The following is a 16,085-nucleotide window of genomic DNA, read 5'->3' on the forward strand; positions in this document are numbered from 1 at the left end:
AACATCACCTTTGAACATTGCTCTTGTTTCTTTCTATCTTCTAGTTGATGAGTAACCCAGACATGATGAGACAGGTCTTAGATAATCCCATGGTACAGAACATGATGCAGAACCCGGATATATTCAGGAACCTTGTGCTTGGCAACCCTCAGATGCAACAAATCATGGAGGTATTAACACAAGTTGGCATAGCTTCTATGATGAGAGTATTTTTAACAAAATTATTTTGCATTTGTTCTGGTATCTGTAAATATTGTCATTTTAGGCAAATTATTCATGGGATAGGAGAACTTCATTTTTCAGGAAAAAGATTTATGATATCAGTCCTGTGACAGGCTGCCAATTAATCTTTCCTGAAAAATTACAATGACATGATAACTCTCATACTCTTTGTAAATATTATTACTATTATGTTATGTAATTCTTTATCTTTTTATTTAGTGTAAAATACCAAAGCTTTGTATTTAATGATAGAACAAAATTTAGCCTGGATGTAGAATAGTTTTTAGCTTAAGTATGTATTCAATAGTTTTAGTATTTATTCATTACATTTTCATATTTATTTATTACAGCTTCTATGATGAGAGTTGTTGTGATACTCTGTGATAGTGGTACCAGACACGATTGGCATTTAATGCTATTTTCTGGTCCCAATTATCCTTTCCATGTTAAACATTCACATTTGATTGTTATTTTGATGTACTTTTTGTTTGATAATAAACTTCAAACTTCGACTATCGAAACCTATCTCACAATGTCAGTCTTGATTCTCCCTCCCACAGAGGAATCCTGAGGTATCGCACATGCTGAACAACCCTGAGGTGCTCCGTCAGACCATGGAGCTTGCTCGTAATCCGGCTATGATGCAGGAGATGATGAGAACTCAAGACAGAGCACTTAGCAATCTAGAGGTGAGCACAAGATGATGCTGATGATGATGATAATATTTCACAGCATTTGTATGGCGCCATATATCTGTTTGAAAAACATTCAAAGGCACAAGCTCCTCCAATAAAGTTAGCATTTAAATGCCTGAAGGAAGATGTGAGTTTTGAGTGAAGCTTTGAGGTGGTCCAGGTTGTCAATTTCACAAATAAATGGTGGGAGGGATTCCACAGACGAGGAGCAATAGAGGAAAATGCCCGGTCTCCATATCCCTTGAGATGAGTAATGGGCATCTGGAGAGTAAGGCCAGATGAGCGAAGTCCAGGGCAAAGATGACACCACTCAATTAAAGATAACACATATCCTGGAGTCTGACCATGAGTTGGAATAGTGTAGTCGGTGAAGTGTCTGCCGTTCAAACCAGGGATCATGGGTTCGAATCCATCCCATAATAACAACCCCCTCACCAGATAATAATAATGAAACGTTTTTGGTATGCGCATAACACATAGGCATAATTGCATGTCTCTGTTACCTTTCAATAATGTTAGTGTATTAACAGTAGTATGCTCAGGGGTGTGTTTCACAAAAACTAAGATCAAATTTAAGTTGGACTTAACTATGACATGCCATTCATGCCACTGGTTGCTCTCACTATTGGTCTCTCAATTATGATCTTTAGATAATATTTTTTCGTTCAATAATGAACTACCGGTATCGAAAAAAATGTAAATTCTGTAGATTTGTGACCAAAATTTATATGTCCCTTCAGAGACCAATGCCAGTAAACTGCAAGAGCAAACGGTCGCATGAACGGTCTGCCATAGTTGAGTCCAACTTAAAGTCTATCTTAGTCTTTGTGAAACACTCCCGAGGGATCAAGGGTTCAAATCCATCCTAGAATAACAACCCCTCACCTAATAATAATAATTAAACGTTTTTGTAAAGCGCATAGCACATAGGCATTATTGCATGTCTCTATGTGATTAACAGAACAGAATACAGGAGTGGAAATGGTGCAATGGGTTCATAATTGTGAGATTTGACAAAGTGCTAACCATTTATTTAGCACTCTAATAGAACCAGGGCGGTGTTTCACAAAGATTCTAAGTTGGACTTAATAATTATGAAAAGCCGTTAGCATCTTTGAAAATATTTTGTAAAAGTTATTTTGAAAGGCATAAAATGTTGATTCAAATCATTCATATTTTCTATCATCAAGGAGATTTCATGTTCTTGATGTGGAATTTATAAAAAAAGTCTGAAATACTTGAATTTCTGCTTTTGAATATATTTCATTTTAAGGCTCCAATGGCTGTCCGTAATTTTTAAGACCAACTTAGTGTTAAGTTCTACTTAGGATCTTTGTGAAACACCCCCCAGGGGTCTTGATTCTCCTGGGGCTAATTTGGGGTTTTAGGGGGTTATAAATGAGTCTGAAATGAGATATTTATGATCTGAATGTATGTACATTGGCAGTATAGGAGGTAACAGCACTGACAAAGAGTTGCATTTCGTGGGTAACAGCAGTGGGTAACAGCAGGGTATTGTATCCGTCATGAAAAAACAAATTAATTGGATCTTTGCATGTTGTGATTGTGATGAAATGCATTTTAACAATGGTCTCATGTAAATGAATTTTCATCAGCTGTAACATCTGATGTCACGATATGTGTACAGTAGTACTAGATTCATAGGTACTGTTCATGGCGCATGAAATCACACGCACAATGTCCATACTATATTAATACATTGCAAATTAGCACATATCTACTGTCTTTCGCATTGGCGTATGACGATGTCATTATTAATGGTTTGATATTGGCGCAAATTCATCACTTCAAAATCGTTTGTGTGTGCAGTTACCGTACTGTGCAGTTACCGTACTGTGCAGATGACCATCAGTATATCAGCAGTAAAAGGTTTTTTGAAGATGACAGATATAAACCAAATGTATTCTGCCTATATTGGAGTTTCTGGTTAAACGTGGTTACGTGGAGAGGACTATTTTCTATCAGGGCTGCGCCAGTCATGGATAGTAGTCGTAGCCACGTTGACTTGGGGACCATAGTTCCAACCTTCCCTCTCTAAGCAGTATATATTTGTAACATGGGGTAATCTCAGACGGGGTCATTGTGCAAAATAGGTAAAGAACCACTGTAGGTAAGGGCATTGGAAACAAGAAATATTCTCTCCTGAACATTATTTTAAACTATGCGCAATATGCAATTTATCAATGTCACGTAAATTCAAATCGTTGCTGACATTATTTTTAAGGTATGAATGTGTTAGCAAAGAAAAATATACTAAGCTGGAAGAATTACTGAATATACTTCAATTTTATGTTTCACTGTTTAATATGTTTCACTGAATCATTGAGTAATTAATATAAATACGGTATGTATTGAAATATGGAAATAAAAACCACGCTCGAGGATAAGAGAAAAAAAATTAAAGAACCACTGGCTTGACAAAAGGTGATATATTTTGTATTGTTTGTAAATCTCACAACATTCTCACTTTGCTTGTTTCCCCTGCAGAGTATACCAGGTGGTTATAATGCGCTACGGAGGTTGTATACCGACATTCAAGAACCCATGCTGAATGCTGCCCAAGAACAACTAGGAGGAAACCCCTTTGCAGCTCTGGCAAACAGTAAGGTTATCTTATACAAATATTATTTTGTTTGGATTAACTGTAAGCCCAAGGGTATATAAGAGTGTAGCTGCAATTGTTTGAAGCCCTCTGCGCACACAAAATAAATACTGATAATAATAATAATAAACAAGTAAATAAATGAATAAATAAATGAATTAGAAAATGAATAAAGTAAATAAATGAAAAAATTTAAGAACAAAATAAATTAAATGAGAAATACAAATTTAAAAATAAAACGTGGATATATAAATGAAAATAGGTAAATGAATAAATGGAGAGATGGAAAAAGGGAATTGGGAAAACAAATAAACCAAGCTTGAGTTTCCCATGCACCTTGGAATATTGTTATTGATTTCCTCTTACTGCCTGCATATGTTTTATTTTATGCAGGTTTCATCTTTTACAATACAAATCCTTCCCTGTGCTTATTTTACTTTAGCTAACTCATCAAGCCAACAGGGTGTGGAGAACACGGATCCCCTGCCCAACCCCTGGGCTCCTCCTGCTTCACAAAGGACCTCAGCGTCGACCACCACTTCAAACACTACTTCAACCAGCAGTACATCCAGTACCACGTTGCCTGGTCTCTCTGGCATTCAACCAGGTGAGTTTCAACATAGCCTCCCAGGGGGGTGATTCTTACTTTTACTTTACTTTATCAGCCATTGTCAATCCACTGCAGGATGAAGGCCTCAGCATGATGTTTCCAAATGCTTCTGTTCAGCGCCTGTTGGTGCCAATTTGTCTGCCCCAGAACTGTTGCAGCTCGTCTCGCCATCTTTTTCTTTGACGTCCCCTGTTTCGTTTTCCCTCATATGGTGTCCAGTGAGTGATTGCTGAGCTCCAGCGATTGTCATTACTACGGCTGATGTGGCCCGCCCAATTCCATCTCCTTCTTTTCACTGTTTCAAGGATGTCCTGGACTTTTGTCTGTTCCCTGATCCATTTGTTCGTTTTTCTGTCTTTGTATGTGATGCTTAGAATACTTCTTTCCATGTTGTGTTGCGAGGCTGCTAGCTTTCTTTCCATTTTTGAAGTTAGCGTCCATGTTTCTGCAGCGTATGAGATTGCTGGGATGATGCACTGGTTATATACTTTCTTTTTCAGGCATAATGGAAGTTTGCCTTTCATGATGGTGCTGTATCTGCCAAAGGCTCGCCATCCAGCTTTGATTCTTCTTCTTATTTCGTTGTCTTGATTTTTGTCTTGATTTTTGTCTTGGAGGGAGAAACGTTGCCCTAAGTAGATATACTCCTCTACTTGCTCCATTTTGGTACCGTTCACTTGGATTTGTTTTGGGTCTTTGGCTGATCCTGCCATGACTTTAGTCTTGTTCATGTTCATTTTGAGGCCTGTTAGTTGGCTTGCATCGTCCAGTTCTTGCAGCATTGTTTCGAGGTCGTTTAAGTGATTCACAAAGATCCTAAGTTGAACTTATCTCTAAGTTGGACTTGAAGCTAACATTCTAAGACAATCCCAAATATTGAGATAATTACATCAATAGAAATTTTTTAATCCCCAGAATAACACTAAATGGTGTCTAACCGACAAAACAAGTTCAGAATGGTAAATTTATGCAAGTAAATTCCACCAAAATCTTGAAGTCTGAAACACGTAATTGCTCGTAGAGTCGGGCCACTATTCGTGACGTCTCAAACGGTGATCATTGGCTTAGTGAGAGTGAATGGCAGTGATATGCCTACGTAAATGCTATCCTGTCAGAGCTTACCTTTTTTGTTGTTAAAGATAAACTTGAGTTCTGGTAAAAAAAGAAAATGAATTCTCACAGAATCTAACGAAACTTACAATGAATGTTCAAGATTACAAATAAATGTCATGTGCCAAACAATTTTGGAAGAAAATGTATACTGGCTGAGTAATGAGCATAGAAAGATAAGGAAATCAGGGTAGTACTAGCCCCGACACTATGTGTGTTGTCCCATATACATATTTCTGTGTAAGTGATTGTTACTTTACCAAGACTCTGCCAAATTTATGATGATTTTGATGACTCCAGAACCTTGCATTAAACACCATTACTTACATGCTATATGATCAACTTTTCTGATCCATTCCACACCTTTTCTTTCACAATGCAATCGCATTACCAGAACTCAAGTTTATCTTTAATGAGTATATGTGATGGACTTTCTGTTTTCATTTGAATAAAGAATAACGGAGCAACACTTTCCAGTCGCTGATTTTTTTTTATATCCTCATATATTCTCTTTTTTGGTAGAGTTTTAAGACGATTTTACTGCTTGAGTTTACTGAATAGGCGGGTGCACATATACATTATCTTGTCATCAGATAAGGTACAGGAGCAGTTTTGTAAAAACGAATAGGCCTAGTACTATACCATATATCTTGTGTGATTTCTTACAGGTGCTAACATTTACAACAGTCCTGGTCTGCAGAGTCTGATGCAGCAGATCCAGAGCAACCCTAGCCTGATGCAGAACATGATGCAGGCTCCCTACATGCAGTCTATGATGAGAAATATGGCAGATAACCCAGATATGGCAGCCCAGGTAAATCATTTTAAGGTTTAGAGATTAAAGGTACTATGTCCCACTTGCAGGCCCCAAAAATTAAAAGGTTAAATTCCAACGGCATTTGAAAGACAATAATTATTTAGATCTTCCCTAATAAAGAAAGGGCTTGAAAATGTCTGTTTTGGGGAAAATAATGACCATTAGTTGTTGAATCGATTAAAGTAATAGTCTGATTTTCAGATCCTTGTACCGAATGGTCGTACGTTTTATGCTGCACAAACATTCAATCAGTTTAATTTTGGCCATACAAGTAGTGGGTTGTTGGTGTACACAAATGTCAATGTACCTGATACAGCTCATTTTATGTATGTTATTACCAAAGAAAAAAAGATGTCAGTCAGTCACTCAATAGTGTCTGACAGTAAAGTCTAGCAAAGTTTCTGTCGCACAAATTCTGCACTTTTCAAATGTCGATGTGCCTTTGGGGAGAGAGAGCACCACGCAAGGTAGAGTGATTCCACATAAGTTTCTACCATGATGCAGGGTCAATCCAAAAGTCCTTTAACGCCTGTCTGTACTAGTTTGGCCAGGGGGATTAGACCTCCATGCAAGGTCACTGACAGGTTGTTATCGCATCAAATCAGCTCTCAATTAACATAAGAAAAAGAGGATCATGGGGACCAACAGGTACCGATTAGGCATGGTTTGCTATATAGAAGGCGCAAGTAGTGCAGTGGGGCTTTATAAAAGTTGATGTGTCCTTGGGAAGCGAGAGCACCACGCAAGGCGGAGCGATTCCAAATCAGTTTCTCCCATGATGCGGGGTCGATCCCAAAGCCCTTAAAGGATGCCTTTAGAATGTCCCAAGACCACTTCTCCCTCAAGATCTTACTCCCACTTGCAGCTCCCCATAGGGTGGTGAAGTGTGACGTCATAAAAAATCTATATTTAGAATTTCTCAATTTTTTTCTTCATTTTCCGAAAAAGCATCAAAAATAATGTCCAAATGTCAAAAACCAATTGAATATGTTAAGTATTGGCTGAGATATAACCATCTGAATAAATAATTTTCCTATAGGAACTCAGTGTTATATGCTCTGGTTCATAACCATTACGAGCCAGAGCAAAAAACACTGAGTTCCAATAGGGAATATATTTATTCAGATGGTTTTCGACGTTTGGACATTATTTTTGATGCTTTTTTTGGAAAATGAAGAAAAAAATTAAGAAATTCTAAAAATAGATTTTTATGATGTCACAGCTTCGGTATTCCATGGAAAATGCACTTTGGTTTCTGGGCAACCTGTCCCACCCGGCAACGTTGGGACTTGCAGAGATAATATGTCTTCACCTAGCAACCCAGCAGACAAATAGATTAGAGATTCAAACCATCTCTTTGCTATTTTCCAATTCTCTTAGGTGATGAGGAATAACCCACTGTTTGCTGGTAACCCACAGCTTCAGGAACAGATGACTACGATGATGCCATCCTTCCTTCAGCAAGTAAGTTCAAAACATTACCTGGATTTACTTCTCTAGTAATGAAACTAAATTTTCATAAAACTTGTCGAACCCATCATTACAACTTTTTATGCATACTTAAATGTATGTTAATTTGATTTTTTTTTGTATTCATTTTTATTTCTTTGCTTGATTGTATATATGTAAATTTCAGTATTATTTATCATTTTACCTTGCAAATTAAGCCTAGACTAAGTCTTCTAAAACAATGCATATTAAAAAAACAGTTAAAGTATTCTCCAATTTATTGATTTCTATAAACAGATGCAGAATCCCGATGTGCAGCAAGCTATGACGAACCCTAGGGCTATGCAAGCCATCATGCAGATACAACAAGGCATGCAACAACTAGCTACAGAGGCACCAGGGCTACTACCTGGGTACGTGTTATAGTAAAGAGATAATAATAATAATAATACTCAGTTTTTATATATCGCTTATTACAATCACTTAGCGCTTCCAGACTTTGGAGATTATAATAATAATAATAATAGTCTAATAGTCCACTTTAAATTTTATTAAACCGAAACGGAAATTCTTTTTGCCCAATTGATCGTGAGCCCGGCAGCCACTGAGCAGCGCCAGATCGACGTTACTCTATCCCTTATTGTTGAACGCCAAACAAGGTAGCAACAACTTCCATCTTTTAATGTCTTTTGGTATGACCCCGGCTTTAGCTTTGCTACCATTACGGCGCTCTAGTATTTCAAAGAATTAATTCCTGCCAGGTACCCATTTACATCACCTGGGTTGAGTGTGGCAAATGCAGATCAATGTCTTGCCAAAGGACATTAGTGCCACGGCGGATCTCGAACCACGGACCTTGTGATCGACAGTCCGGCGACTTAACCACTCGACCACAGCACCTCTACATATACTTTCTATCCAAATTTCAAATGATACGAGATGTTTGAAGTGCACTCATCTCCATAGATGTCTATTCATTTGCAATGTAAATAATAGGTTGGGTTCTTAAAAAGGCGACCAATTTTGTGAACTGTTTTACAATTATTATGTTATTGTTGAAGAATATTAAAGAAAGAAATATCCACTGATACGGACTGCCCTCATATTCAAAACTACTACAAGATGTGGTTGACATGTGGTTTGGAGCAAACTTTTATGCCACATGTTTCTGTAGTCCCATATACATATTTCTTTGTACACTGCATGTGACTTTTGGCAAGACTGAGTCAATTTCTTATTATTTGAAAGATGGGCACATGTATAAATCCTATGAGTCTGCTTCTTGTATGCATCAAATGGAATTTCAAAAATTGCTAAAGGAAGAATTCACACCTTTGGACCTGCAGTCTATACACATTCCTTGTTTTATTTCACTTTTGAATGCATGTCTGATGGATCGGCTTAAATCGGGCCTTGAGTCTGATCGTGTGAAATATCAGAACCAGCGTCAGTTGGTGCAGTTAAGTGTTCGCGCTGCCAAAACGTCATATAACTCTATGCTGGTTGAAAGCTGCACAAGTACAAGACAGCTGTTTAGAGTTGCAAACGTTTTACTTAATAGAAGTAAGAAATCTCTCCTTCCTACTTATGCGAATCTTGCAGATCGTTTTAACAAATTTTTTGTGGAAAAAATTCAGAATGTCAGATCAGCTCTTACTAATATCGGAGGGTTTGAAATTCCTTTGATTACAGAGAAGACACTAGATAAGCTATCTCCAACAACACCTAATGAGATTAAGTCGATCATAATGAGTTCACCTTCTAAATCTAGTGAACTTGACCCCATACCAACATTGCTTTTGAAACAATGTCTCCCTGCTATTATACCATCAATTGTAACTATAATTAACACAAGTCTTGGTTCAGGGTTAGTTCCTGACAGTATGAAGATTGCAGCAGTGCGCCCCAGCTTGAAAAAATCCAATTTGGACAGTGAGTGTCTTCAGAACTATAGACCTATCTCAAATTTGTCGTATCTGTCCAAACTCACAGAACGAGTGGCTTTCTCACGTCTTCGCACATATCTTATTGAAAATAATTTAATTGATAATTTTCAATCTGCCTACCGCCCACACCATAGTGTGGAAACTCTGCTAACTAATCTTGTGGACTGTGTCCTCTCCGAAATGGATAAAGGTAACATTACTTTTCTCGTGCTACTTGATATGTCAAGTGCTTTCGACACTATTGACCACACAATACTTGTTAAGAGACTACAGTCTCTTGGGGTAACAGGCACTGCGTTGCAGTGGTTTTCATCATACATTCATAAAAGAACCCAGTATGTCTCTGTAAATAACTCTCAATCTGACAAAACTTATCTTTCATACGGTGTGCCACAAGGGTCTGTTGGTGGCCCGTTAATGTTTTCTGTTTACCTTGAGCCAATCAGTACAATAATTAGAAAACATAATATAAAATATCATTGTTACGCTGATGACATTCAGCTTTTCATTTCTGTACATCCTTCCTCAGATGCAATTGCCGATGCTAAGAGAACTTTAGAAGCCTGTATTCATGACATGAAAGGCTGGATGGATTCCAACGGTCTTAAAATAAATGAAAATAAAACTGAGTTTATCATTTTGGGCTCTAAGAACTCTTTACTGAGAGCAAATCATACTCATTTAAGCTTGCATCTAGGTGACAAAGTTCTTAAGCCAGCCTCAAAGGTCCGTAACCTCGGTGTGATATTTGACAATAATATGTCATTTATTGAACATGTATCTAGCATATTAAAGTCTGTAAGATATCAACTGCGGAACCTTGGGTTCATACGAAAATCTCTGACTCAAAAAGCATGCGAACAATTAATCCATGCATTAATCTCATCCCGCTTAGATTTTTGTAATTCTATTCTATTTGGACTCACAAAACAGCAGCAAGACAGACTGCAATCCCTCCAAAATTCCAGTGCAAGACTCCTTACTTTCACACCAAGAATGTCTTCTATTACGCCTATACTACGCTCTCTTCACTGGCTACCTGTCCAGAAAAGGGTCCACTTTAAAATCATGTTACTTGTTTATCGGGCTCTCCATGGAATCTCGCCACAATACATTAAAGACTCACTACACTCCTACAATCCAACTCGTACCTTAAGATCTGGAAGTGATAATTTGCTGCAAATTCCCCGTACCCGTCATTCATGGGGAGACCATGCTTTTTCGCATGCAGCAGCCAAATTATGGAATAAGCTTCCCTCATCACTTCGCTCTATTGCAACATACTCTGCCTTTAAAACTCGTCTTAAGACTTACCTATTCCATCTGTAACCCAGTATTTCCTTAAGTTGTATAAGTTTATTTTACTAAATCCATAATTGATATGTTATTTGTATATACATTTGAAATTAATTAGTTATCACCCTTTAGTCTCATTGGCTGCCTGTGTGGGGCCTGTTGGCCTCAGATGCTAGAGCTTCTGTGAATAATGTGCTGACTGGGCTAGTCCCTTAAATTGTCAGTGAACGGAGCAGCTGGAGGGCACCGGGCCCCACCAGGCAGAGCTGAGGATTGAAATGGGTTATAATAAAATATCGCAAAAAATATTGCAAAGTTATTTACTTTACTTGTATCAAAGAGAACTGTTGCTGAGCTAGCGCCATGAGCGTCCCTGGACGGTGTGTGCGCTCTATAAGTTTACACTATTATTATTATTATTATTATTTTGTATCCAATACTCCATATGAGTACTTCTCAATCCTTGCTCTCCTACCTCATTATTCACTTGTTAAAGTCATTTCATTTCTTCCTATGGCAGCATGACTGGGGCTGGTCCTGCTTCAACCACAACGACGGGCTCTACCACAGCCCCCGCAACGGGCACAGCAACCACCGCCCCATCTACCGCATCCCCCACGGTACCCTCAACAACTGCAGGGACGACCACCACCACCACGCCCGGTGCACCTCCCAATCTGACCGGTCTACCGCCGGTTGCCGAGCCTCAGTTTAATGCGATCATGAGCCAGATGTTACAAGCCCTGGGGACAGGTGGACAGCACGGTTTGGGGATGGGCGGACAGCGAGGTTTTGGGATGGGTGGACAGCAAGCTTCTACTCCGGTAGGACTTGACATCTTATCTACCTTATCATACTATCTGCTGTTTGATTTTTGTTTTGACACAGAGCCCTCAGTGATTGAAGTCTTTGAACTGGAGGGGTATACTTGTTTGAAAACTGTAGATACATCAATGAATAACTAACTAACTAATTAACTAACTTACTAGATAGATAGATAGATAGATAAATAAAATTAGTACAAATTAAAAGCATGAAAATACATTCAATTAAAAAGAGGAACATTGTACATTTCAACACATCATACAATACTTATATAAAAAGGGTAAAGAGAGATACAGAAACAAAACAAATTATTAATTTTGAGGCCTGTTCTTTCTGTTTTGTACAGTCTCCAGAGGATCGGTTTGAGCCTCAGCTCCAGCTGCTAGCCACGATGGGGTTCGTCGATCGCGAGGCCAACATTCGAGCGCTGACGGCCACAGGGGGCGACGTCAACGCAGCTATCGACAGACTAATTCAAAGTTGACAACCTTGACCCTATCACTCCTGTTCAAACATGATCTTCGCAGTGACAGTTTGGAGGTACTGGCGTAATGATTAAAATGTCGATCCCATACCTAGTGTCTGTGTGTCCAATTTGCATCAGGTTATCAAACATATAAAGCAGATCCCAACAACCTATGGTAAGACATTTGTATATTATAAATAGATTGATAAGAAATAAGTTAATAGTAACGTTGAGAAAATAACTGATTCATTCAAGACCCCACTGTAATTTATGTTGTGATTAACAAATTATTGATATTGTTTATACATGTATATCATCCTCATATCATGAGAGTAATATAAATAAATGGCCATAGTTGTATTAGACAAGTTAACGTGATTGGTATTGTAATTATATGACGTGTAAAATCTGTTTCTGCAAACCATTGCCTTAAAAACACTTTGCTACTTGCATTTCGTTTTATATTGATATGCACTTTTCAGTTAATTTTGAATAGAAATAGTTGCACCCCTTGTTATTTCTTATCTGTATAGCATAAAGATCTTTAAACCTATGGATGATACAAGTTAATTGGCACATGTAGTTTGTTTATCTCGCAGTTCTGTCTGGCCAAGTGAATATAAGGTGTTCTAACCAAGTCATGGGTTTTATGAGTACCTGTCTGATATCAATGATTTACACGATAATTTATCTTTTGATAAAAATTCACTGATTTAAAAACATCTGATTAGATTTCAGTCACATTTTCCTTTTTGTTATAAAAAAGAGAGGAAAAAAGCCAACTTTTGCCCAAACTTAATATGCTCCAGAGGGAATGATGAAAGAAGGAGGGGTTATAAACATTCTTGCAAAAGTTACTTGGGGGACGAAATCAAGTACCGGTATGTTTTGAAGCACGGGGAAACTGCGCATTTTCATCCTCAGAGGAAAGAGTAGGTTTTATTTACCGGTACCGGTAGGTGGATGGAAAGTAATTATTCTATTGCTGTAGCTTAGATATAGAAAATGCACCCAAGTAAAGTTTAAACTAAACACAAAATATAATCGGGCTAAAATCCTGTGGCATGTAGAGGCCCAGTTTTGTCCAATACATGGTATTTCCTATAGGTAGTAGATATTTATGTGGTGATGGTTTATTGTGTATAATTTATGTTATGGCAGCTATATTTAATACCTCCTGGTTGTGTGGCTGCTAGTTTATCAATGATAGTTCACCGCTAGTCAGCAGCTCATAATTTCCCAGTAGGTCTACACATATATGGATCCTGGTAATTATCCTTTAAAAATTATAGTATTTCTTGTATTTGTCCAGAAACGTATGTTTCTAAAAAAAATTGTGAATCTGTTAACTTTTTTATTTTTCACCATTCCTTTCCATTTGCCTTTTATCAGACAAAAAAAAACATAATTATGTACATGGCAAGTTTCTTTTCCCCCGACTTATATCTTGTTTGTTCATTTTTTATATATACGGTAGAGGAATCTTTATTAACTCTATTGATACATGCATATAGAGTGGTATATCCTAAATCGTAATAAAGGAATGTGGTATGCCATTATCAACCAGTACAACATTGTATGATTAGCAGTCCAAGTGAATCAAAGGATGGATGAATACTGTCACAATCAGCGAATTAATCATCACAAAGAAGTCAAGGAAAAGAATAGAAAAGCTAATCACAGTTAATTGGTATTCCCTTTTATATTTTAATATGAAGAATCTTTTTCTAAAAGTGCATGATACTTAAATTCAATATTTAAATCTGAAAGGTTGTAACCTTTGAGGACAACTCACTTTACACCAGTGCTGAATATGGCCAGTAAAAACTGGCTGTTAATTGCTTTTACACTGTATGGGAACGACTAGTCGAGTTTTATTACAGTTATGTGCTTATTATTCTGGTACTGGTTTCTAACATCTTTGTTTCAGTAGGCATCATATGTTTGTTATATTTTGACATTCATCTTGTTTTGAATCTGTGAATTTTCCGTAGTAACCAGAACTCGGAAAGAAGAATATCAGGTAGTTGCTTTATTTATGAATATTTTACACGCTTAGAAAAAAAATAATCATCTGTTAAGATATTAACAGACAATATTTACATTTTCACTCTATTTAGAAGAGTTTTTTAATAAATATAAAACAATTGACAGTTTTAATTAGTATGTGGCATGTAGTTTTGGGATTTAAGTCCTCCTTGTTCAGATAACTCATAAAGAAATCTATCACAAATCATAATGTTTGAGACACAGAAAAGGCAGTGGATTTAACTTCTTGTATCGGTATTGATTGGTCAAATATTGTAAAGGCATCGCATCGGTTTCTGCTATTGTATTTGGTTCTGACACGATTCTTTTAGCCATGCACATTCTATTTTTACCAACCAACTTTCCTTGCATCATGCACATTGTATCAAGTTGTATTCGCATATTTATCCATTCATTTATTATTATAGTATGTAATTTTATTTGCCTTAATTTTTATTTCTACTTGGATTTTGTAATTTCCTTTTGATACTCGAGTGATATCGTACCTTACTTAAAACTAAGTGTTGATCCAGAACAAGTTTGTTCTTTGTTAGTCTGAATCTTTTGTAGTTTGGCGGTGTGGGTTGGGGGGGGGGGATGAGATTGGAATGATTAATGGGAGTACATGTATATGTTTTTATTCACTGTATTTTTCCCAATGAGCTGTTAATACATTTGAGCACCATCCCCTTTTCTAAGCAAACGAAAGTGCTCGTAATTCAAATTTGAGTGTAATCATTGCTTATTTAGAGTTACCTAGCTTACAAACCTACACAGTGTGACTTCTTAAAGCTATACTTTACTAGAAACACTACTGAAAAATCTTCTCTAGGGCCATCTCGGGTCAGCTGTTGCAGTATGGTCCTGTAACTCGCTGCTTCCCTAGCTGCACTGTTGGTTCTCGCATCGAGTCCTCTGTCTGCAAAGTGGGAATTAGGTTATGCACTTATGGCAAGTTGACGATGAGATAGCGCTGTGCAATAAACAGTATTCTAGGGCAGGAAGTTTATCAGTTCAGTATCGCTTTAACATTGTTTCAATCGTGTGTTACATGATAATATGTGTATTTTCTAGATGATAAATTATAGTCACGCACCCCATTACTGCAAGTCTGAAAACCTTGCTGGCTGCATATCTCTCAATGTGACCTTCTCATTGTGCTATTATCAATACTTGTAAATATTGTATGATGTAGGATTATGAAAATTGACCCGTCTGTTCTGCAGTTGCAGCGACTATTGTCCGCTTAGAGCCAAAAGGGTGTTAACTCTGTGTAAAACGATACGCCTGAATGCCCTTTTGGCTTCAAACTATGGACATTTTATCCAGTATCTGCAAGTGATAGTCTAAAGAAAAAATGAGGTTATATGTAAGATACTATTGATATTGTATATTGATGAGGATATGAACTCTTGGGAACGTTATATTGCAGTGATTTTAAAGTGGTTATTGTAAAGAAATCGATGCATTTTTTTCTCACAAAAGTGTACCTTTTTGACATCGGTATCATTTGCAAGTAATGAGAACTGCAATTTCGTAATATCTACCTTCTGTATGCCCAGTCTATACATAGTCTTCATATATATTAAAGATTATGTATCATTTATATAGAACGTGAACTGAAAGAAAACCTGTACTTTTACTTCATGTAGACCTCGTTGTAAATCAAATTTATTGCAATGATTTTGATAATGGCAGCTATTTCTTTCCGTTCTTGACCTGAATTGTTGTTGATGACTTGAAAATTCCAGTCTCCGTAAAAATAATTTTGTGTATGTTCTATATTTCTCACACCACATAAAAGCAGAGAATAAATGGTTAAAGAATTATCAAAAATTTTGTGCAAGAGAGTTGGAATTCTTTCCTCATGTGATGTACATGTACACTTCTGATCATGCAATCAACAGTTGCAAGTATTACTTTGGTAGTTTTTCTTTAAATTTTCTTCCTTATAAATAGCACTTCCTATACACTGATACTTTTTAAGTTACTTTAAAG

The 16,085-nt window shown here is 37.1% G+C and overlaps 1 protein-coding gene across 1 annotated transcript in view; it reads left to right on the forward strand.

Moving 5' to 3' along the window:
- Nucleotides 1-15,923, forward strand: part of LOC577701 (ubiquilin-1) — a 29,129-nt gene extending 13,206 nt beyond the window's left edge. The window contains exons 5-13 of the mRNA XM_777914.5: nucleotides 45-170; nucleotides 783-911; nucleotides 3,426-3,540; nucleotides 3,983-4,147; nucleotides 5,929-6,074; nucleotides 7,458-7,541; nucleotides 7,824-7,939; nucleotides 11,289-11,592; nucleotides 11,940-15,923. Coding sequence (XP_783007.4) covers nucleotides 45-170; nucleotides 783-911; nucleotides 3,426-3,540; nucleotides 3,983-4,147; nucleotides 5,929-6,074; nucleotides 7,458-7,541; nucleotides 7,824-7,939; nucleotides 11,289-11,592; nucleotides 11,940-12,077 — 1,323 coding nt within the window. The 3' untranslated portion in view covers nucleotides 12,078-15,923. The remainder of the gene's footprint in view (nucleotides 1-44; nucleotides 171-782; nucleotides 912-3,425; nucleotides 3,541-3,982; nucleotides 4,148-5,928; nucleotides 6,075-7,457; nucleotides 7,542-7,823; nucleotides 7,940-11,288; nucleotides 11,593-11,939) is intronic.
- Nucleotides 15,924-16,085: the final 162 nt, after the last annotated feature.

This window comes from Strongylocentrotus purpuratus, unplaced genomic scaffold (assembly GCF_000002235.5).
Source record: "Strongylocentrotus purpuratus isolate Spur 01 unplaced genomic scaffold, Spur_5.0 spur5_scaffold_9, whole genome shotgun sequence".
In the NCBI taxonomy this organism is placed as follows: domain Eukaryota; kingdom Metazoa; phylum Echinodermata; class Echinoidea; order Camarodonta; family Strongylocentrotidae; genus Strongylocentrotus; species Strongylocentrotus purpuratus.